This window comes from Netta rufina (genome assembly GCF_964035555.1).
Source record: "Netta rufina genome assembly, chromosome: 18".
In the NCBI taxonomy this organism is placed as follows: domain Eukaryota; kingdom Metazoa; phylum Chordata; class Aves; order Anseriformes; family Anatidae; genus Netta; species Netta rufina.
The window spans coordinates 3,743,642-3,767,707 of NC_140142.1; the positions used below are offsets into that span (position 1 = coordinate 3,743,642).

The 24,066-nt window shown below is 50.6% G+C and overlaps 2 protein-coding genes across 2 annotated transcripts; one reads left to right on the plus strand and one right to left on the minus strand.

Moving 5' to 3' along the window:
* Positions 1 to 1,921: 1,921 nt before the first annotated feature.
* On the plus strand, positions 1,922 to 2,836 carry LOC311216229 (olfactory receptor 14C36-like; the record flags this gene model as incomplete). Its single annotated transcript, XM_084297776.1, has 1 exon — positions 1,922 to 2,836. The coding sequence occupies one exon, from the start codon at positions 1,922 to 1,924 to the stop codon at positions 2,834 to 2,836; it is 915 nt and encodes a 304-aa protein (XP_084153902.1).
* A 15,870-nt stretch (positions 2,837 to 18,706) lies between these two features.
* On the minus strand, positions 18,707 to 20,679 carry LOC311216230 (olfactory receptor 14C36-like; the record flags this gene model as incomplete). Its single annotated transcript, XM_084297777.1, has 3 exons — positions 18,707 to 19,664; positions 19,988 to 20,111; positions 20,664 to 20,679. 3 exons carry the CDS (start codon positions 20,677 to 20,679, stop codon positions 18,707 to 18,709), a joined length of 1,098 nt encoding a protein of 365 aa, XP_084153903.1.
* Between the last annotated feature and the right edge of the window lie 3,387 nt (positions 20,680 to 24,066).

Consider the following 24,066-nt stretch of genomic DNA (forward strand, 5'->3'; position numbering starts at 1 on the left):
TCTTCAATTGTCTCTGAGTGCCTGAGGTTCGTGGGCTCATCAGCAAAGCCCCCAGAGGGGTGATTGCAGTGCCTTGGGCTGGTGCTGTGCTGCTGAGATGGGCCGGGCTCGTGGGACAGAGAGTGCTGCTGGCAAGAGGGCCGTGGTGCAGCGAGACAGCTGTGCCCAGGAGCAGCTCCCCTGCACAGCGCAGCAGGGCTGGGGGCTCTGACCGCAGCTGGCACACACAGAGGAGAGAAGGAGAGAGGGCTTGGAGGCACTGAGGAGCACAACAACAGAGGGCAGCGTGTGGCAGGACACATCTGCAGGCTCTTGACACCGTGAGGCTCTGGCAGCAGGGCGATGCAGGTGGGGTTGCCAGAGGGGTCTTCTGCAGCTGGCACATCTGATGGCTGATAGTATCTGTCAGGATGGGTCATATTCTACCTGTAATGTGGCATAGAAGATGTTTTAGAGAATGGTATTTTTGAGGGGGCATTTTAACAGGAAGACCGAGTCTTGGTTTATCTGAAATGGAAGACTTGCTTGGATTCTGTGCTTTCAGATTCTTGGTGTGGAGGGGAGGCAGGGTTCATGACAATGAATTGTCTGGATTGTACAGGAGACTGAGACTCCAAGAGTATTGCAGGGAGAGATCAATATGGCAGCAATTAACCTGATCAAATCCCTTCAGGCACCTCAGCCTAAAGACTGAAACAACAACATTTGTTGTCTCCTCAGGGCTTATCAGGTCTTTAGGAGCTGCAACCCCTGTGATGTCCTTTATTCAGGAAGCACACAGCTTCTCAGATGGGGTCTGTGATCAAGGACATGGCAGATACATGGGGACAGAGATCCTGTTTCCAGCAGGGACATAGGAAGGCAGTAGAGATATGAGCAGGGCAGGTGGTGAGAGGGAGCTGCTGCCAGAAATGCTTTGTTAGGGAGTGCTCGGGCACCTCCCTGCGATCCCCTGCAGGGTAGGTGTCTTCCCTGGGACACCCCCTGCTCTCCTCTCCCTCCAGCACAGCCTCTGCCCTGGTGTCCCCAGCAGGAGCTGCCTCCTCTGCAGGCAGAGCTGCAGCACAGGAGGGTCTGCTGAGTGTCCGTCTGTCCCTCCCTGGCCTTGCCTCCCCTGGCAGCAGCACGCTGGCATTCCTCCTGGCTTCTCCAGCTGGCCGTGCTGCTGCTGGTCTTGTTCCCAGGCTGGCTGGGGATGGGGGTTTCACATGCCCATGGGGTGAGCCCTCTGTGTGCTTGGGGGAAGGGGAGTACGGGGACAGGGTGAGGGGTGTGGAGATGGGCACTTTGAGCCTGGATTCCTCTGCTCTCAGCAGGGTCTTTGTTCTTTTCAGTCAAACATGTGAATAGAACTTTCCTGCAGCTCTCACAGGGCAGCTGAAACCACACTTGGTGGACAGACTGGCCTGAAGAACACTGTGCACTAACGTGACAGTCCCTTTTTCTCTGATAATGATCTACAAGGATTCCCTTTGAGTTCAGCACAAATAGCCAGGGTTTGTGACTTGGAAACACTCCTCAGGAGTGGTGGGACAGAGGAAACAAAAAAATCAAATCAATCAACCAATCAATCAATCAATAAGGCTCCACAGCTCTGCTCTGCAGTTTGGTGAACTGGGAGCGATACTGGGGCAAAGCATTTTGTGAACAAGAAGGAAGTGAAACCAACATTTCCCCATGTTCCTCTTCACCTCTTGCTGTAGGACAGGGCTGACTCCTGCACTGCCCACAGTAGAGCCCCCTGTTCCAACAGACACCGTCAGGCAGAATGAATCAGGATGCATGAAAGGGATCTGCCAAATGTCACAATATAGGTGATGATTTTAAATGAGAAAGAGAATTCGTTTCCCTCTGATACATTTCTTGTACTTTATTACTCTCATCCTCTTCTTTTTTCAGGATCACATCCTGAAAAAAGCAGATGTCCAACAGAAGCACCATCACTGAGTTCCTCCTGCTGGCATTCGCAGACACGCGCGAGCTGCAGCTCCTGCACTTCGCGCTCTTCCTGGGCATCTACCTGGCTGCCCTCCTGGGCAACGGTCTCATCCTCAGCGCCGTAGCCTGCGACCACTGCCTCCACACCCCCATGTACTTCTTCCTCCTCAACCTCGCCCTCCTTGACCTGGGCTGCATCTCCACCACTCTGCCCAAAGCAATGGCCAATGCCCTCTGGGACACCAGGGCCATCTCCTATCAAGGATGTGCTGCACAGGTCTTTTTCTTCCTCTTCTTTATATCAGCAGAATATTTTCTTCTCACTGCCATGGCCTACGATCGCTACGTTGCCATCTGCAAGCCCCTGCACTACGGGAGCCTCCTGGGCAGCAGAGCTTGTGCCCAGATGGCAGCAGCTGCCTGGGGCAGTGGCTTTCTCCATGCTGTCCTACACACGGCCACTACATTTTCCCTGCCCCTCTGCCACGGCAATGCTGTGGAGCAGTTCTTCTGTGAGGTCCCCCAGATCCTCAAGCTCTCCTGCTCAGCTGTCCACTTCAGGGAAGGTCAGCTTCTCATGTTTAGTGCCTCTTTAACCACTGGATGTTTTGTTTTCATTGTGCTGTCCTATGTTCAGATCTTCAGGGCAGTGCTGAGGATTCCCTCTGAGCAGGGTCGGCACAAAGCCTTTTCTGTGTGCCTCCCTCACCTGGCCGTGGTCTCCCTGTTTGTCAGCACCATCATGTTTGCCCACCTGAAACCCCCCTCAATCTCTTCCCCATCCCTTGACCTGGTGATTTCATTTCTCTACTCGGTGGTGCCTCCAGCAGTGAACCCCCTCATCTACAGCATGAGGAACCAGGAGCTCAAGGATGTCTTGAGGAAACTGATGCCTTGATTTGTTTCACAATCATGACATTGCCCTTCTTCTTCTGCTTCATTTGGTTGTTTTGCTCAGGTGAGCAGCTGAGCTCCACCACAACTGCTATCTGACTCCCCAATCCCCTTCCTCAATGGTAAACAGGAAGAAAATATGAATAAAAGGGCTCAAGGGTTGAGGTAAGCACCAGGAGATTAGTTTACAGTTATCATCAAGGGAAAAACAGACTCAGCGTAGGGAAATTAGTTAAATTTACTGCCTATTACTAGCAAGCTATAGGATTGAGAATCAAAGAAAACAAAATAAAAACAACTTCCCCCTATCCACCTTCTTCCACCTCCTTCCCTCGAGCATTGCAGGGGAATGGCCAATAGTGGTTGCGGTCAGTCTGTAGCACTTTGTCTCCGATGTTCCTTCACAATCACTCTCTGCCTCTGCTCCATGTGGGGTCCCTCCAACAGGATGCCGTCCTTCCCAAACTGAGCCCACGGGGGCTGCCCACAGGCAGCAGCTCTTCAGGAACTGCTCCCACATGTCTCCGTACCACAGGGTCCATCCCCCAGAAGCAAACTGCTCCAGCATGGGTACCCCACAGGCGGCAGATCCCCTCAGACCCCCTGCTCCATGTGGGCTCCTTTCCACGGGCTGCAGCTCGGGTCCAGGGCTTGCTCCTGCGGGGGTTCTCCATGGGCCGCAGCCTCCTCCAGGCCACATCCACCTGCTCCACGAGAGGCCTCTCCACAGGCCACAGCAGAACTGCTGCTGAGTGCCTGGAGCACCTCCTGCCCTCCTGCTGCACTGACCTTGGTGTCTGAAAGGCTGTTTCTTACTCGTTGCTCTCCTAGCTGCTGTTGAGCAGCATTTTTTGTTTGTTTGTTTGTTTTCCCCTTTCTTAAATCTGCCCTCACAAAGGCTCAAACAACATCGTTTATTGGCTTGGCTCTCAGGAGCAGGTCCCCTTGGAGCTGGCTGAAACCAGCCCTTATCTCACATGGGGCATCTGGATTCTTCTCACAGAAGCCACCCCTGCAGCCCCCCAGGTAACATTGCCACGTAAACCCACTATACCCATCCCTGGAGGTGTTTGAGACCAGGTTAGAAGAGGCTCAGGGCAACCTGATCTAGTGGGTGGCATCCCTGCCCATGGCAGGGAGTCAGAACCAGAGGATTTTTAAGGTCACTTCCAACCCCAGCCACTCAATGTTTCTATGACATCCCTGCCTGTTCTTTCTAACTCAAAGCTGTGGTTGCCTGGGTTTTTGCCAAAGCCTGGGAGATCCCTGCAAACTCTTCTAGCTTCTTTTAAGTCCTGTTAATAATCCTCAGTCACCTAGGATGTCCTGGACCCAAACCTGCTTCTGTCTTTGCCAGAAGACAGAATTCCTCTGTCCCTCTATCCCAGAACTGAACTCCACATCCTCTTTCCCCTGCTACCCTCACATCAAACCTCAAGGTCCTCACCTTCAGCAAGGCCATGCTATGCTCTTTCAGGCCTTCTTAATGCCCAGAACGCACTTACTGCTCTGCACTCACCACTCTGTCTGGAGGTCCCACATGTCTTACACTCCTTCCCCTCTCCCCCTGCAGTAGTGGCACCTCACCACAGGAGATTCTATCATCTTCAAGCTCACAGGTGTTTCCAGATGGATGTAGCCCAGCCTTTGAAACACAATGCCACTGCCAGCAGTGGTCTTTATCCCCGTAACTGCATCTGTGCCCAGCACGTCAAACCCCTTCAAAGACAAAACGGGGCAAAACCCCTTCAAAAACAATCAATGCCACTCCAGCCTCTGTGAAAAGCCCTGCAGTCACTCCAACCCCTCTGACAGACCCTGCAGCTACTACAGCATCTGCAAAATGCCCTGCAGCAACTCCAGCTCTTTTTCTGGGCCCTGTGTCTGAGCCAGAAAACCAAGCTCTGTCTGTATCACTTGCTCCTCTATGCAAGAAAAAACAATGGATGTGAAAGTCAGTTAGTCAGAAGATGCAGGCTTCAGAAAAGCTGGGCCATCATATGAGTAGGAGGACGAAGAGGAAGAAGCCATAAGAGCATCAGTAATCACACGATCCCTATCCCTATGCTGCTCTGGTGCTGGGAGAAACAGCGCCCCTCCCTGGAATTAGAGGGCAGGAAAGGAGATACAGTGGATACACACTATGTGCCACCCTGTGCTTTTACGGGTGTGACCATGGAGAGGACATGAGAAAGTGGGATGGAAAATTTACCTCCAGCCTTGAGGCATGGGTATGTGAATGGCAAGGAAAAACAATCACTAAAAGGGGTTCTTAGAGAACTGCTGCTCCAATTTCCAGCGGGCTCTCCTCCAGAGACAGTACTGAATACTATGAGCAGGACTAGAGGGGCTGTGCCTCCAGCCAGGGGGAGGAAGGGGACAGTCGGGTTTGTTGGACTGTGTGGATTTGATGTCCTTGCACATCAGACCCACAGAAGTATCAGGAGCTAGTGGGCACCACTGCACAGTGTACCCTAATGTCATCAAGCTACAGAGGGTCGAACCCATTTGTATGTCTGCAGTGACAGGGGGATCCCAACTCTGAACTGTACTGGAGGCTGAAGTGTGTCTAAGTGGGAAGGAGTGGCAAAAACATTATTGGCACTGGCCCAGAGACTCTGTGCATCCTTGGAAGAGACTGCTTCAGGAGAGGATAGATATTTCAGGGACCCAAAAGGGTATCGGTGGGCTTTTGGCATAGCTGCCTTGGAGACAGAGGACATTATACTGTTGTGGGGTTGATGAGGACTGAAGGACAGCTGGTGCCAATCCCTACCACAACCGTGTACCTGAGTCAGTATAGCAGCAACCGAGTGCACTAAGAGAGGCCTAGCCTGAATGAAGTCCTGCAATTCTGAGTGCTGCCATGCCAGCAGCATGATTCAGAGAATCAGGAGATTGGCACTTTGAGCCCGGATTCCTCTGCTCTCAGCAGTGCCCAGGTTCTTCTCAGGAGAACCTCCTTAGAGCAATTGCCCTGCAGCTCAAGGAGACACAAGCAGAGAACAAATGAAGGAGCAACCAATGAAGGAAAGGGATCTGCCAACTCTCTACATGCAGTATGGCAAATGGTTTGAGAGGTTTAACTGAAAAAATGAAATGTTTTTTCTCAGATAATCCTGATATATTATCACTCTATTTCTGTTCCTTTAGCAGGAAAACATACACAAAACAAGCAAATGCCCAACAGCGGCTCTGTGAGTGAGTTCCTCCTGGTCGCATTTGAAGACACACGCGAGCTGCAGCTCCTGCACTTCGCGCTCTTCCTGCATTTCAGCATCTACCTGGCTGCCCTCCTGGGCAACGGCCTCATACTCAGTGCCGTAGCCTGCCACCACCACCACCACACCCCCACATACTTCTTCCTCCTCAACCTCAGCCTCCTCGACCTGGGCTGCATCTCCACCACTCTGCCCAAAGCCATGGCCAATGCCCTCTGGGACACCAGGGCCATCTCCTTTCGAGGATGTGCTTCTCAGGTCTTTCTGTTTGTCTTCTTGATTGTATCAGAATTTTATCTTCTCACCATCATGGCCTATGACCGCTACGTTGCCATCTGCAAGCCTTTGCACTATGGGAGCCTCCTGGGCAGCAGAGCTTGTGCCCAGATGGCAGCAGCTGCCTGGGGCAGTGGCCTTTTCAGTGCTGTCCTGCACACAGCCAACACATTTTCCCTGTCCCTCTGCCATGGCAATGTTTTGGACCAGTTCTTCTGTGAAGTCCCCCACATCCTCAAGCTCTCCTGCTCAGATTCAGACTACCTAAAGGAAGTTAGACTTCTGGTGGTTAGTGCATGTTTAGCATTAATTTGTTTTGTTTTCATTGTGGTGTCCTATGTGCAGATCTTCAGGACAGTGCTGAGGATGCCCTCTGAGCAGGGCCAGCACAAAGCCTTTTCCACTTGCCTCCCTCACCTGGCCGTGGTCTCCCTGTTTCTCAGCACTGCCATAGTTGCCTACTTGAAACCCCCCTCCATCTCCTCTCCATCCTTCGACCTGATGTTGTCATTCCTTTACTCAGTGATACCTCCAGCAGTGAACCCCCTCATCTATAGCATGAGGAGCCAGGAGCTGAAAACTACACTGAAGAAACTGATTCTAGTGGTAATATTTACTTAGCAATAAATTGGCTATCTCACTTTTCTAGTTTACCTCAAGTTAATATCAGGCAATTTGTGACCTCTAGGTATAGCATTTGTCCTTGTTTCTGTTCGGATAGTGTTAATTTTCCTCCTAGTTGCTGGTAGGGTGCTATGTTTTGGCTTAGGATGAGAAGAGTGCTGATGACATGCTGATGTTTTACTTGTTGCAGAGCAGTGCTTACACCAAGCCAAGGACGTTTCAGCTTCTCACTCTCTCCTGCCAGCAGGCAGGCTGGGGGTGCAGTGGGAGCTGGGAGGGGGCAGACCCAGGACACTTGACCCAAACCGGCCAAAGGAACATTCCATACCATCTGACGTCATGCTAAACAATATATAGGGGTGGCTAGCAGGGGTGGGAGGGCTGGACTGCTCGGGGTTAGGCTGGGCATCAGTTTGCGGGTGGTGAGCAATTGCACTGTGCATCACTTGTTTGTACACATTATTAGTAGTAGCACTATTATAATCATTGTTGTTGTTATTATTGTTATTATTATTTTCCTGTCTTAATAAACTGTCTTTATCTCACCTCACAGGCTTCACTTTCCGTTTCTCTCCCCCATCCCAGAGGGGCAGGGGGGAGGGTGAGCGAATGGCTGTGTGGTGTTTAGCAGCCGGCCGGGTTAAACCACAATAATCCTTTTTAGCACCCAACGTGGGGCTCGAAGCATTGACATAACGACAGATCTGACCAGAATGTGTTAAACTAAAATTGGTATAACCATTAGACCTGCATAATAGTTGCTAGTCACAATGCTGATTGCTTTAATATCAAGTCTGCTGCACCTGTTTTCCAAACTGAGTTTTATAGCACATTACTTTCTGTATGTGCTCCCTGTCATGCTGTTTATACTTTCCGGGCCCTGGTTTAAGATCGTTATGGTACTGTGTGGTGTAACAGTGGCTTATGACATGAGGAAATTTCTGGTCATGACCGTAACCTGGTATTTGTACTCAGCACTGTCGTCAACTCTGTACTTTGGAAACCATATCTTGGAAACTATTAGCAATTACACCTATTGCCTTTTTTTTTTTTTTTTTTTTTTTTTTTTTTTTTTTTTTGTCAGGGAGACAATCTGTGGAAGGGAAAAAAGGAGACATTTTTTCCTACTCATTCAACCTTCCTTCTCCTTCACCTCCCTCTTATCCTCCGAGCTTGGTACGATAGTTCTCCAAGATGTTGAATATCCTTGGGACACTCAGATGAGCATGATCTTGTTGTTACGTCTCCTGAATGCGCTTCAGGTTTTGTTTAAGGTTAAACAGCCACTTAGGAATTTTATCCAGAGATCTGTCCTGAGGCGGGATACTTGTGAGTGGCAGGGAGTGTGGGAGGATACGGGCAGGTTTCTAGAGCAGTGGGCACCTCCAATGTTTTGGAAATTCTCCCCTGAACAACTGCAAAATCCTAAAAAATGGGTAGAATGCTTGAAAAACGGGTGTCATGACTCTGGCAGTTCTAAAGTGACACAAATCACTGTAGTGTGCTGGGGTCTGGCCCATGCCTATTGAGCTGCAGCTGATACTACTACCAACTTAGTGACAGACCCTGCGGCCACTCCAAGTCCTGTGACAGACCCAATGGCCACTGCAACCCCTATGATGGACCCTGCAGCCGCTCCAGCTCCTGCTCCTGCAGCTGCTCTGGCTCCTGTGGCTGGGTCAGAGAAACAAGCTGTAGCACTGCAAGTAGCCACTGTAGAGAATATTCCGTGACAGTTCTGTACATGGTGGTGCCTATAGCAGTGAACCCCCTCATCTACAGCATGAGGAACCAGGAGCTCAAGGAAGCCTTGCGGAAACTCTTTGGACACATGCTACTTTGGCATCAATAATGTGCCTATAAAACGAACAGGACAGACAGGTTTCTGGAAAAACCTGTGTATACAACAGCTTGTAATTCTTTTATTATTTTTAAAATTATTTCTTAAACTTCTGATTTTGACTGAATTCTACTCGTGTCATCCTGCCTATTAATTATTTTATTATCTGTCACCCAATCATCTAATATACCTACAGAACTGTGTTCTCTGTGGTTAAATAGAATAAAGAAGCTGTGAACTTTGTTGATGTCAGCTGCCGTCTCTTGACATCTCCTCAGGAGCTGGGGGAGCAGCCCCAGCATGCAGGAGGGGCTCAGGGCCAAGAGCCCAGCTGCCACATGCAGGAGCAGCCCCGGTGGACCTCGGGGCTGCCCCTCACTGCCCGCTGGGCTCTGCCTCTCTGCTGCCTTCGGGTCGGGGCTGCTGCTTCCCTGGAGCCATGGCTGTGGCCAGCAGCAGGACGTGGTCTTGACACTGCTGCTCTCTTTTGATCTCCACATTTTTCTCCTGTGCTCTTTTATTTGGATAAGCTGTCAGATCTCGTGTACCTTGGTGACAGTCCTGTTGTCTCTGCAGTGGCATCCCTGTGGCTGCAGGCAGCAGCAGGCACTGTGCAGCCCTGGGTCACAGCTGGCCTCCCTCCTAACAGCAGAGTAACAAAAGGGGCTGCTCAAGGCAAGCCCAGAAGCCTGGATGCCTTTTCCAAAGCTGCTGTCAGGAATAGAGCCAAGGGGTTACTCATTGCTCTTCTGTTTTCTGGGCTTCTTCGTGGAGTGATAGACACAGGCTGAAAGTCCCAGGGGGGTCTGTGAGGGATCAAAGTGATGGACCAAGATCTCAATTTGTGGTGGCACTTCCCCAAGCAGACAGTAACTGGTCCTGGACTCATCAGCACTGGACTGTGCCCCCCGCAGTGGGGTGGCCGATGCCATCCTGGAGAAGAATCTGGAGCTGTCAGAAGATGTCAGGGAAACCAGGGACAATGAGCTCAGTGCACAGTGAATAGAAAACTTCATAAAATGAGTGACCGTCCAATGAAAGGTTTGGTAAAGGAAAAGACGAATCTGAGGAGTCCATGGGCTAAAGGAGGGCTCTGCAATGCCCTCAAATCTGAGGGGACCATGTGCTAAGGGGGATGCACAAACCTCCTCCAGTGAGATGCCACTACTGCAGAAGAAGAGGGGAAGGTTGGAGAGACACGTGGGACCTGCGGGCAAGAGTGGTGTGTGCAAAACATTTGGAGATATATGCAGGGGCTGTGTGAGCCCAGGAGACAGCAGTGGATGGAGCCCACAGACTGAAAGCCTGTCCGAGGTGGACTGACCAGAGATCAAGTGCTCAATCTGCTGTGAGTAGGCAGAGGAGAGCTCTGCAGCCCCAGGGCATGCAGCAGCCCAACCAAAGGTGCCTGGCAAGTGATTCCTTGCAGCCCTGGGGCAATGGCAGTGACCCCACGAGCTGGGTCTGCCTCCCAGCCTGCCCAGCATGGCCCTGCAGAGTGCCCCCATGCCCCAGGCACCACAGCCCACTCACTCTTCAGAGCAGCACCTCTGGTTGTCATGTCAGAGATCTCAGCTTTTGACTAAACTCATACCTCATAGCTGTTTTTAGTTTTCTCCGTAGAGGCAGCCACTGCCTTCAAGATGCCTCAGGAGAGGAAAACCTGCATGACGGCCTGCAAACTGTTACACTGGATCCATAGGAGTCATTCTGGAACCAACGCTTCTTCATAGGATGTACACTTTTGTGGAGGTGCGGAGTGGATGGGCATGTGCAGGATGCTTCTACAGAACTTTGTGCCCTTTTCCCTACTGACTACAACACCACTTCTGTCTCAGGAACAGAGGAGCCAGCAGAGTGAGACAGATACTCTGAGATCACGAAAGCCATCAGAAAGCTGATCCCAATAAGATAACCACTATGAGGATGACAGGAGAAGCCTGGCCAGAAGAGAAGTGAGATTTGGGGGAAGGAAGAGGAGCTTGGGAAGCAGAAATTAACAATTTTGTAGAGGTAAGAGGTTTCATGCAATATTGATGGTGCTTTAAAACTGGCTTAAAACAGTCATGTAAAACCCTTACCCTATTTTGACCAGTAACCCTAATCCCAAAACCTGAATATTGCTCCAACACCTTGACAGAAATCCCCTGCAGTAATACCTGACCTCAGAGTATCCCTTCAAGCAGAACTCAGCCCATAGCCCCTTTCCTTACCTTTACTCTCTTGCTCACCCTAATCTCTTCCCTTAACACTAGCATTAAAACACTTTATTTAACCCTAGACGACTTCTTGGCAGACCTAAAGAAAACCACAAACCACGAAGCTTGTCCATACCCCAGCCACAGACCTAAACCCTATGCCGAACACCAAATCCTCCCAACAAACCGTTGCTTAAACTCTAACGCAGAAAGGTGAGCCCTTGTTCAAGGCCAGTTGGCAGGTGACTTTGGGCAACCTAATCTAATGGAAATTGTCCCTGTCCATAGAAGAAGGTTTGACTAGACGATCACAGAATCACAGAATCATCTAGGATGGAAGAGACCTCCAAGATCACCTAGTCCAACCTCTGACCTAACACTAAGCAGTCCTCTACTAAACCATATCACTAAGCAGTACATCTAAACATCTTTTAAAGACTTCCAGGGATGGTGACTCCACCACTTCCCTGGGCAGCCCGTTCCAATGCATAACAACCCTCTCAGAAAAGAAGTTTTTCCTAATATCCAACCTAAACCTCCCCTGGCACGACTTTAGCGCATTCCCCCTCATCCGGTCACTGGGCACGTGGGAGAACAGACCAAGCCCCACCTCGCTACAGCCTCCTTTGAGGTAGCTGTAGAGAGCAAAAAGGTCACCCCTGATCCTCTTCTCCAGGCTGAACAATCCCAGCTCCGTCAGCTGCTCCTTGTAAGACTTGTTCTGGGTTACACGTACTTGGGTAGTATAAGGCACAATGCAATTCTTTTTGCCTTCTGCATCTACAGCACAGGAAGTAGGACTGCCCTACTCTATTGACTGGACAATAGAGTAGGGTAAAAAAAGTAAATGTCTTTACTTTTCATCCTGAGTTTTTTACAGAAGACCCAAGAGAGACAATGGATGACCAGGTACCTACTAATATTTAATCTGAATTTCTCTGGTTCCAATGGTCATTTCAATTTTCTTTTCTTTTCTTTTCTTTTCTTTTCTTTTCTTTTCTTTTCTTTTCTTTTCTTTTCTTTTCTTTTCTTTTCTTTTCTTTTCTTTTCAGTTTTATTCTATTTATTTTATTTTATCCCCCCCCCAAAAAAACGTGACTTGTTTTAGAAAGGGTTTCATGTGCTGGGCTGGGCTGCACTTACAGGAACAAAGACCACTGCTGGCAGTGAAGGTGTCAGACCTCCAGACTCTGCTCTTCCTCCCTATGGAGGTCTCCAAAGAAGTCACCCTGGATGAATAGCAATAGGAGAATGATGCTCAAAACTGAAATGCAACAAAATTCAGCCTTTGAAACAAGAAAATATTTTTATTATGTGCTTTGTGAAATCTTTTCCCTTAATTATGTCATGCAACCTCTGCAGTTAGTTGCACAAGGCGTGAAACCTTAAAGAAAACTATGGAGGAGATGTGAGGAAGTTCTGCATTTCAATGAGTTCCATGGTGTATTGTAGTGCTGTCTATGAAGCTCAGTTACTGAGAGGAGAACGATGCAACTGCTAGAGGAAGTAAAGTCAGAAGGAAAAGCTGAAGTGACTTGGAGTATTAATGGGCCCCACTGAGGGCTGTTAGTAACAAAGCCTCCCCAGGGACTAGTTAAGGCAGAATTGGAGGCCATGGGTGCAGACAGGCAAAGCACTGTGCTGAGAAAGGTCTTTGTTGGTTTTAGTGAAGCAGAAGAGCCAAGGCCTGACCCCAGCCACTGGGAGAGGAGATCCTGCACCGCCACGTCTGGCTCAAGGCTGTTCCTGGGGTCTGTGGGATGTGGTGGGCAGTGGGATGCCATGAGAAGAACAGTGGTATGACACCTCTGAGCTGCTGCATAGGGTTGCAAGGAATCAATGAGGCCCTATTGCAATGAATATAACATATCTCCTCCTAAGCTACTGCCAAGGGGAAAAACCTTCAGGGCTGTTGGGCCTTCCCTTTTTACGAGCACTCTCTGCCTTTTCTTCAGGCTTTCCAATGCTGTCCCACACATTGCCCTATTTTCTTGAACTCTGGAGACACCCATCTCTGTTCACCATCTTGCTCTCATGCCTTGCTTTCACCCACGTCTCGTCAGCCCTCACAAACTGTTCCTGGAAACAGAAAGCCAGGGTCTGATCAGAGGGTGACTTCTGGCACCACAGCACGACCCTTAGAGGGACATTTCCTCACAGAATCACAGAATCACAGAATTTCTAGGTTGGAAGAGACCTCAAGATCATCGAGTCCAACCTCTGACCTAACAGCAACAGTCCCCACTAAACCATATCCCTAAGCTCTACATCTAAACGTCTTTTAAAGACTTCCAGGGATGGTGACTCCACCACTTCCCTGGGCAGCCTGTTCCAGTGTCTAACAACCCTTTCGGTAAAGAAGTTCTTCCTAATATCCAACCTAAAACTGCCCTGGCGCAACTTATGTTGAGAGCGATAAGGTCACCCCTGAGCCTCCTTTTCTGCAGGCTGAACAAGCCCAGCTCCCTCAGCCGCTCCTCATAGGACTTGTTCTCCAGGCCCCTCACCAGCTTCGTCGCCCTTCTCTGGACCCACTCAAGCACCTCGATGTCCTTCTTGTAGCGAGGGGCCCAAAACTGAACACAGTACTCGAGGTGCGGCCTCACCAGAGCCGAGTACAGGGGGACGATCACCTCCCTAGCCCTGCTGGCCATGCTGCTTCTGATGCTGTTGGCCTTCTTGGCTTCTCATATTCAGCCGACTATCCACCATCACTCCCAGGTTCTTCTCTGCCAGGCAGCTTTCCAACCACTCATCTCCCAGCCTGTAGCTCTGCTTGGGGTTATTGCGCCCCAGGTGCAGGACCCGGCACTTGGCCTTGTTGAACTTCATGCAGTTGACCTCAGCCCATCGGTGCAGCCTATCCAGATCCTCCTGCAGAGCCTTTTGGCTCCATTCACCACGACTCTTTGGGCCCGGCTATCCAGCCAGTTTCTAACCCAATGAAGTGTGCGCCAGTCCAAGCCAAGAGCAGCCAGTTACTTGAGGAGAATGCTGTGGGAGACGGTGTCAAAAGCCTTGCTGAAGTCAAGGTAGACCACATCCACAGCCTTGCCCTCATCCACCCAGCGCGTCACTTTGTCATAGAAGGAGATCAGGTTCGTCAAGCAGGACCTGCCTTTCATAAACCCATGCTGACTGGGCCTGATCGCCTGCTTGCCCTGCAAGTGCCGCATGATGACTCTCAAGAGGATCTGCTCCATGAGCTTCCCTGGCACTGAGGTCAAACTGACAGGCCTGTAGTTTCCCGGGTCTGCCCTCCGGCCCTTCTTGTAGATGGGCGTCATGTTCACTTCATTCAGTTCATACTGAATGAAGTTCTAGCATACCCGGCACAGCAGCACTCAGTGGTGGTGGGACTTGATTCAGGCCACAGAAGTCCATCGTTATCTTTGACTCACCATTAGAATTTTGCACTGTCCATATGGGACTATTAAAGGGTGAGAGAGTCTTATTGATCAGTCCTTGGCTCTCCAGTTGATGAACCAGCTCATGCAGGGGAATCAGGGAGTCTCTGTTACTGTAATACTGCCTCAGGTGCACGGCTGGTAGTGATTGGCACCTGCTGCTCATTGGCCATCAGCACCTCCAGAGCAGAAGGGTCCTGTGAAAGAGTGGGCAAGGTAGACACAACTGGTTAATGTCCTCCATCTCCCAGGCAGCTATGCCAAAAACCCACCAGTGAAATTTGGATCTTGCAAGTACCCTCTTTGAAGCAGTCTATGCCAAGGATGCACAAAGGCTCCAGGATAGTCTCAGTGGGATGCTTTTGCCACTCTTTCCCTGTGAGACTCACTTCAGCCTCCAGTACTGTTAACTGCTGGGATCCCCCTGTCACTCCAGAAATACAAATGGCTTCTGGCCCTTGATGACATCACAGTACACTGTGCACCGCTCTCCACTAGAGCCTGATTCTGCTGTGGGCCTGATGTGCCAGCCATTAAATCCTTAAAGTCGAATAGCACACAATTGTCTGTTTTCTCCCCCTGGCTTGAGGCAGGATCTCTCTAGTCCTGCTCATAGTATTCATTAGTGTGTCTGGAGGACTATCTGCTGGAAACTGGAGAAACAATATTCTCAGAACACCTTTTTGCCAATATTTTTCCTTTCACTTCTTGTAGCTGTGCCTCTAGAATGGCGGTTTTAGATTTTTCCATCCCTTTTTCTTAGGGCTTATAGGGTTATCATCATGGGGGACTCCCTTCTGAAAGGGACAGAGGGCCCAATATGACAACTGGGCCCAACCCACAGACTTCTCACGGAGAAGAGACATTGCTAAGAAAGTTAAGTGCATGGTACAGCCCACCGGCTACTACCTGTTACTGGTCTTTCAGGCTGGAAACGAAAAGGTAGCAAAGAGAAGCCTGAGAGCAATCAAAAGGGACTTTGGGGCTTTGGGGAGACTACTTAAAGGATCAGGGGCACAGGTTGTGTTTGCCTCTGTCCTTCCGATAAGGGGGGATCAATGCTGACAAACAGACTCATCACATTAATACATGGCTTCGGGACTGGTGCAACCGACAGAACTTTGTTTTTTTTTTCTATTACAGGAAAGTCTATGTGACACCGGTTCCACTGGCACCAGATGGGATGCGCCTCTCTCGAAGAGGGGTAAGGATTTTGGCTCAGGAGTTGCCAGGGCTGATAGATAGGGCTTTAAACTAGAGTCGAAGGGGGAAAGGGATAAAACCAGGCATGCTGGTGATGAGCTGGTGATGGTGCACTAGAATCAGAGGGACTGTGTGCCAGTGAGGCCTTTCGGTCAGCTCCACAAGGTGCTGCATGCAATGAAGTGCATTTGAAGTGCTTCTACACAGATGCATGCAGTATGAGGAATAAAATGGATGAGTTAGAAGTCTTGGCCCAGTCCCACAGCTACGACATCATTGGCATAAGCAAAACCTGGGGGGATGAGTCCTATGGCTGGTGTGCTGCAATAGATGGCTCCAGGCTCTTCAGGAGGGACAGGCAGGGCAGGTGAGGAGGTGGTGGTGGTGGTGATGTATGTGAAGGAGGGGCTAGACTGTAGGGAGCTTCAAGTTGGGGATGGCAAAGTTGAGAGCCTCCGAGTAAGGATTAAGGGATGAACAAATGAAGGGGATGTCATCGTGGGAGTCTATTACAGACCACCCAACCAGGATGATGACACCGATGAATTATTCTTTGAGGAACTAAGACATACCTTGAGATCAACTACCCTTGTCCTTATGGGGGAATTCAACTTGCCAGAAGTTAATTGGGTATATCACACAGCCAACACGAGCAGGTCCAGAAGGTTCGTAAAGCACCTAGATGATAACTTCTTGGTGCAGGTGCTAAGAAAGCCAACCAGGAAAGGTGCCTTCCTTGATCTGTTGCTGGAAAACAGAGAGGGTCTTGTGGAAGACGTGGCAATTGGTGGCCGTCTTAGTCATAGAGGCCATGAAGCAGTTGAGTTTAAACTTTTTTGGTGACAGAAGGAAAACTGCCACCAAAACTTCAGCCCTGGATATGGGGAAAGCAGACTTCAGGCTGCTCAGGGAACTAGTCAGCAAGGCCCCTGGGAAGCTGCTTTTGAAGGTTTTGGCATCCATCAGTGTTGGACAGCCTTTAAGCACTGCCTCCTAAAAGCACATGATCAGGGAATTCCAAAATATTGGAGGTCAAGCAGGCAGTGCAGAAGGCCGGCCTGGCTGACCAGGGATCTTCTTCTGGAGCTTAGGCATAACAAGAAATTGTATGGCTGCTGGAAGCAGGGTCAGGCAATGTGGAAGGAATCCAGGGACACTGTTCCCGTTCGTAGGGAGAAAATTTGTGTGGCCAAAGCCCAACTAGAGTTGAAGCTGGCCACATCTGTGGGAGACAATTAAAGATGTTTTTTTAGATATGTGAACAAAAAAAAGGAGAACCAAAGAAAACATAGGTCCTTTACTTGACGGGCAAGGTCTCCTCACAGACGAGGACATAGGCAAAGCAGAGACGTTTAATGCTTTCTTCACCTCTGCCTTCAATGCTGATGATGGGCTTTGGGACCCTGGGTGCCCTGAGTTGGAGGACCATGCTGATGTGAATGACAAACTCCCAACTGACCCTGAACGTGTGCAGAATTTCCTGCTCCACCCAGATCCATACAAGTCCATGGGTCCAGATGGGATCCATCCCAGGGTGCTTAAAGAGCTGGCTGATGTCATCGCATGACCTCTCTCAATTATTTTTCAATGGTCTTGGGAATCTGGAGAGGTCCCAGTAGATTGGAAGCTGGCAAATGTAGTCCCAATTTTCAAGAAGGGCAAGAAAGAAGACCCTGTCAACTACAGGCCTGTCAGTCTCACATCAGTTCCTTGTAAAATTAATGAGAAGATTATCCTAGGAGTTATTGAAGCGCACCTGGGAGAAAAAGCAGTCACTGGTCCCAGCCAACATGGGTTCATGAGGGGTAGGTCCTGTTTGACAAATTTGATTTCCTTTTATGAGAAGATCACCCATCTAGTCGATCAAGGGAAACCAGCTGATGTGATCTTTTTGGATTTCAGTAAGGCTTTTGACACAGTTTCTCAAAGGACCCTACTGGACAAAACGTCCAGCATACAACTTAACAAAAACATCATGCAACGGGTGAGCAATTAGCTGAAGGGTAGGGCACAAAGAGTTGTGGTAAACGGGGCCACATCAGGCTGGTGGATCGTCACCAGTGGGGTCCCCCAAGACTCCATTTTAGTGCTAGTCCTCTTCAATGTCTTTATACATGATTTGGAGGTAGGACTAGAAGGTGTTCTGAGCAAATTTGCTGACGACACCAGACTTGGAGAAATTGCAGATTCTGCTGAGGATAGAAAGGCCTTGCAGAGAGACCTGGACTGATTGGAGAGCTGGGCAATCACCAACCACATGAAGTTTAACAAAGACAAGTGCTGGGTCCTGCACCTGGGATGGGGCAACCCTGGCTATACATACAGACTGGGCGATGAGATGCTGGAGAACATCCCCACAGAGAGGGATCTATGGGTTGTGGTTGAAAGGAAGTTGAATATGAGCCAGCAGTGTGCCCTGGCAGCCAGGAGGACCAATCGTATCCTGGGGTGCATCAAGCACGGCATTGCTAGTCAGTCGAGGGAGGAGATTGTACTGCTCTACTCTGCCCTGGTGTGACCTCACCTTGAGTACTGTGTGCAGTTCTGGGCACCACAGTACAAGAAGGACATTAAACTGTTGGAGAGTGTCCAGGGGAGGGCGATGAAGATGGTGAAGGGCCTAGAGGGGAAGACGTATGAGGAGCGGCTGAGGGCACTGGGCCTGTTCAGCCTGGAGAAGAGGAGGCTGAGGGGGGACCTCATTGCAGTCTACAACTTCCTCATGAGGAGGAGCAGAGGGGCAGGAGCCGATCTATTCTCCGTAATCAACAGTGATGGAACCCAAGGGAATGGCATCAAGCTGAGGCAGGAGAAGTTTAGGGTGGACATCAGGAAGAAGTTCTTCACTTATAGGGTGGTCGCACACTGGAACAGGCTCCCCAGGGACGTAGTCACTGCACCAAGCCTGTCAGAGTTTAATAAGCATTTTGACTGTGCCCTTAGTCATATGGTCTGAATTTTTGGGTAGACCTGGACTTGATGATCCTTATGAGTCCCTTCCAACTCAGGATATTCCATGATTCTATGATTCAGAATATTCTATGATTCTATGGCATTATTTTTTTTTTTTTGTGACTTTTTCCCATTGTAACAGAAGAGCTGTAGCTAACTGCTTCTGGAAGACAAATGGAATAGCTTCTTCAGTGCATGCTTGAGTTCCTGGTTCCTCATGCTGTAGATGAGTGGGTTCACTGCTGGAGGTATCACCGAGTACAGAACTGTCACCACCACGTCCACGTGTGTGGAGTAGATGGAGGGGGGCTTCAGGTGGGCAAATGTGGCAGTGCTGATAGACAGGGAGACCACGGCCAGGTGAGGGAGGCATGTGGAAAAGGCCTTGTGCTTGCCCTGCTCAGAGGGCATCATCAACACAGTCCTGAAGATCTTAATATAGGACACCACAATGAAAATAAAACAACCAACACCTAAACAGAAGCTAAAGGCAATGAGCCCAACTTCCCTGAAATAGTCTGAGTCTGAGCAAGAGAGCTTGAGGATGTGGGGGACTTCACAGAAGAACTGGTCCACAGCATTGCCTTGGCAGAGGGGCAAGGAAAATGTACTGGCCGTGTGCAGGACAGCATTGAGAAAGCCACTGCCCCAGGCAGCTGCTGCCATCTGGGCACAAGCTCTGCTGCCCACGAGGCTCCCGTAGTGCAAGGGCTTGCAGATGGCAACGTAGCGATCGTAGGCCATGATGGTGAGAATATAAAATTCTGACCCAATCACGAAAACAAACAGAAAAACCTGTGCAGCACAGCCTTGATAGGAGATGGCCCTGGTGTCCCAGAAGGCATTGGCCATGGCTTTGGGCAGAGTGGTGGAAATGCAGCCCAGGTCGAGGAGGGCGAGGTTGAGGAGGAAGAAGTACATGGGGGTGTGGAGGCGGTGGTCACAGGCTACGGCGCTGAGGATGAGGCCGTTGCCCAGGAGGGCAGCCAGGTAGATGCCCAGGAAGAGTGTGAAGTGCAGGAGCTGCAGCTCGCGTGTGTCTGCGAATGCCAGCAGGAGGAACTCGCTCACTGAGCTGATGTTGGGCATTTGCTTACTTTGGTCAAGGAGACTGCGAAATGAGAAACAAAACATATATAGAGAGTGAGACCGTGTGTTATGAGTAAAGACTGTGAGCAAAAATCAGTTAATCCCCAATTAAAATCTTACGTTCCCTCTTTCTAAGAGGATCTTTGTGTCTCTCCCTGTCTGGAGCCCTGCTTTCTGCTTGCTGAGTGTCCTGTACACTGCAGCCTCCTCTGCCCAGCAGCTCCCAATGAGCCTACTCTGCTCCATTCGAGGTTCCAAGAGGGAAGGTTCCTGGGCAGTGGCTCCCTCTGCTGAGTGAGGGGTGTTTGGCTGTGTGACCCTGTGTGCATCTTCCCTGTTCAATACCCAGGAGACAAAACCAGCAGGTGGATCATGAGTGTCTGGCTGGAGAAAACAGGGAGCATCCCCTCCTGCTTCACCCTTCGTGCACAGCACTCCCTGTCAGAATCAGGCACCACCAGCTGGCACCCTGGGCAAGGGAGAGAAGCAGGCACGGGCAGGCAGGGCGGATCCAACCCAGTGCAGAGGCTGCGGTGTCGGTGAGGTACCGCCTGTTCTCATAGCCCTGTGCCATCTGCCCTGCACAGACAGCAGAGGGACAAGAGCTCTGGAGTTTAAGAAGCATTTGGAATGTGCTTCTGGTCATATGGTAGGAGTTTGGGGGTAAGACCTCTGTGGAGCCAGGAGTTGGACTCGATGATCCCTGTGGGTCTCTTCCAACTCAGGATATTTTATGATTCTCTGATTCTGTGCCTTCTTCCACAGAGGAAGGTAGAGGGGGTCTGCAGCAAATGTGTCTACTGACACAGAGATTTAGGGTTCAGACACCCCATATTCTCAGCCCCCCAGGTTATACATGCCGTGGCAGAAGCTGTGAGGGGAAGAGAGGAGACCAGGGGCTGCTGCGAGGAAGGCGCCTGCACTTCAGGGGATGGCAGGGAGGGAGCAGCTCCCTCTCACTGCCTGCCCATGTCCCTGCTGCCTGCAGCTGTTCTGCCAGCAGCTCTTTTGCTGTCCCTACGTCTCCTCCCGTCCATGCTCACAGCCCCCATCCCACCTGCTGTGTGCCCAGCTCTGCCCTGCAGAAACCTCCTGGGGATGGGGACAGCTCCGGGGACATCTCCCTGTCTGCAGCTCCTAAAGAACAGCTCTGTAGTGGGTTTACGTGGCAAGGTTTTGGTAGCAGGGAGCCATAGGGGTGGTTTCTGTGAGAAAGATCTAGAAGCTGCCCCATGTTTGGGAAGGGCCCCATTGTTTTCCAGATCCGAGCCAATAAGCGATGTTGTTTTGCGCCTCTGTGAGAGCATATTTAAGACAGGGAAAAAACGCTGCGCCACACAGCAGCCGGGAGTGAGAGAACAGCCTTGCACCAAGGTCAGTGTAGAGGGAGGGGGAGAGGTGCTCCAGGCGCCGGAGCAGAAGTCCCCTGCGGCCTGTGGTGAGGACCATGGTGAAGCAGGATGTCCCCCTGCAGCCCATGGAGTACCACGGTGGAGCAGGGTTCCACGCTGCAGCCCGTGGAGGAGACCACGGTGGAGCAGGTGGCCCTGCACCGACGGAGGCTGCCGCCTGTGGAAGACCCCTGCCGGAGCAGATTCTGGGCCGGACCTGTAGCCCGTGGAGAGGAGCCCACGCAGGAGCAGGTGATCTGGCAGGAGCTGCTGCCCGTAGGGGAGCCAGGTTGGAGCAGTTTTCTCCTGAGGGATGGACCCCGTGGTACGGACCCATATCTGGAGCAGTTCTGGAAGAGCTGCTGCCTGTGGGAAGCCCACGCCGGATCAGTTCATCAAGGACTGCATCCCATGGGTGGGACCCCACAGCACAGGGGACGAGAGTGACCGAGAAGGAGCGGCAGAGAAGAAGTGCTGTAGACTGACCATAACCCCCATTCCCCGTTCCCCTGCGCCGCTCGGGGGGAGGAGGTGGAAGAGGGTGGATGGGGGGAAGGTGCTTTTGTTTTTTTTTCCTTTGTTTTCTCACTTCTCTCGCTTGTTAGTTGTAGGCAATAAATCTTACTATCTCCTTATGCCGAGTCTGTTTTGCCCGTTACAATAATTATTGCGTGATTTTCTCGTCCTTATCTCAATCCTTGAGCCCTTTTCACATATTTTCTCCCCATTCCTCTTTGAGGAGGGGGAGTGAGAGAGCGGCTGTGGTGGAGCTCGGCTGCCCACTCGAGCGGAACCACGACAGTCTTTTTTGGCGCCCAACGTGGGGCTCAAGGAATTTGAGATAAGGATGATAGTTAGTAGAAGTAACGGGCAAAAATATGTGCAGGATGATTGTTAGGAATGTACAAGTTGTGAAGAATTTAAGAAAGCAGTAACTGTGATATGTTAGTGTGGTGAAGGGACGAGGGGTGGTGTGTGTGTAAAATGTCCACCTTGTCGGTGCTGTGATGATGTTATGTTTACTTTGGTGTGGTGAATTCTTTTTCGTTTTGATTTAAGTGAATTTTGTGAAGGTTGTTGTGATAATTGTAAAGTAAGAGTATGTTGTGAGTAGTCTTAAATATACTTTTAACAGAGGCGAGGGGTGGAATGTAGTGGGTTTACGTGGCAAGGTTTTGGTAGCAGGGAGCCATAGGGGTGGTTTCTGTGAGAAAGATCTAGAAGCTGCCCCATGTTTGGGAAGGGCCCCATTGTTTTCCAGATCCGAGCCAATAAGCGATGTTGTTTTGCGCCTCTGTGAGAGCATATTTAAGACAGGGAAAAAACGCTGCGCCACACAGCAGCCGGGAGAGTGAGAGGAGTGAGGAACAGCCTTGCGCCAAGGTCAGTGTAGAAGGAGGGGGAGAGGTGCTCCAGGCGCCGGAGCAGAAGTCCCCTGCGGCCTGTGGTGAGGACCATGGTGAAGCAGGATGTCCCCCTGCAGCCCATGGAGTACCACGGTGGAGCAGGGTTCCACGCTGCAGCCTGTGGAGGAGACCATGGTGGAGCAGGTGGCCCTGCACCGATGGAGGCTGCCGCCTGTGGAAGACCCCTGCCGGAGCAGATTCTGGGCCGGACCTGTAGCCCGTGGAGAGGAGCCCACGCAGGAGCAGGTGATCTGGCAGGAGCTGCTGCCCGTAGGGGAGCCAGGTTGGAGCAGTTTTCTCCTGAGGGATGGACCCCGTGGTACGGACCCATATCTGGAGCAGTTCTGGAAGAACTGCTGCCTGTGGGAAGCCCACGCCGGATCAGTTCATCAAGGACTGCATCCCGTGGGTGGGACCCCACAGCACAGGGGACGAGAGTGACCGAGAAGGAGCGGCAGAGAAGAAGTGCTGTAGACTGACCATAACCCCCATTCCCCGTTCCCCTGCGCCGCTCGGGGGGAGGAGGTGGAAGAGGGTGGATGGGGGGAAGGTGCTTTTGTTTTTTTTTCCTTTGTTTTCTCACTTCTCTCGCTTGTTAGTTGTAGGCAATAAATCTTACTATCTCCTTATGCCGAGTCTGTTTTGCCCGTTACAATAATTATTGCATGATTTTCTCGTCCTTATCTCAATCCTTGAGCCCTTTTCACATATTTTCTCCCCATTCCTCTTTGAGGAGGGGGAGTGAGAGAGCGGCTGTGGTGGAGCTCGACTGCCCACTCGAGCGGAACCACGACAGCTCATTATCAAGATGTCTCTTCACAGGCCTCAGTGGCAGTGAGTTTCAGTCAGGCCTCAGTGTTGGGACTTTCAGCCTTGGTAGAACCCTTGCTCCTCTCCACACCAGGCTGTCCTAGGGACTCCCAGACCTTCACCTCTTTACCAGCTAGTTGTAGGCACTTGTCCGTGTGGTGTAACACCAGGGCTGAGCTGAGTATGATAACTCAGATCTTTTGGTGGCCATGGTCCCCATAAGGCAGCTCTGTAGGAAGCTGGCCTGGTTCCTGCTGAGCAGGCACCACTGCTTGTATGCACCGCACTGATGTTTCATTCTCTCAGCTGTTAATGTCTGTACACAAATGGTTCAACCTTTCTGTGATTGTGTTGTCTCTGACAAGACAACAGCAGCAGGAGTTTCAGAAAAGTTTGGATAACACAGGAGTAACCAGCTGAATGGAATTGAAGCACAGAGTCACAGAAGCACAGGATATGGAAGGCTGCCAGGTTCCATGTCTTCCATGCTTCCTTCTCATGCATGCTTTCAGTTTGTCTGAAGCTGTGTCCTGAATGTTATGGGGCTGTGCAGGTGAAAATTAGAAGGGCCAAAGCTCAGCTGGAACTCCATGTGTATATTTATGTCAAAGAAACAAAAACTATTTATATATAAACTCCAAATAAAGGAGGATTAAGGAGAATCATCATCCTTTATTGGATGTGGGGGGCAACCTGGTGACAAGAAAGGAGGTGAAGGCTGAGGTACTTAATTCCTTCTTTGCCTAAGTCTCCAGCAGCAAGACCAGCTTTTTCCCCTGGACATTTCTTCCTCCTCATGGCCAGTGCCAACATTCCA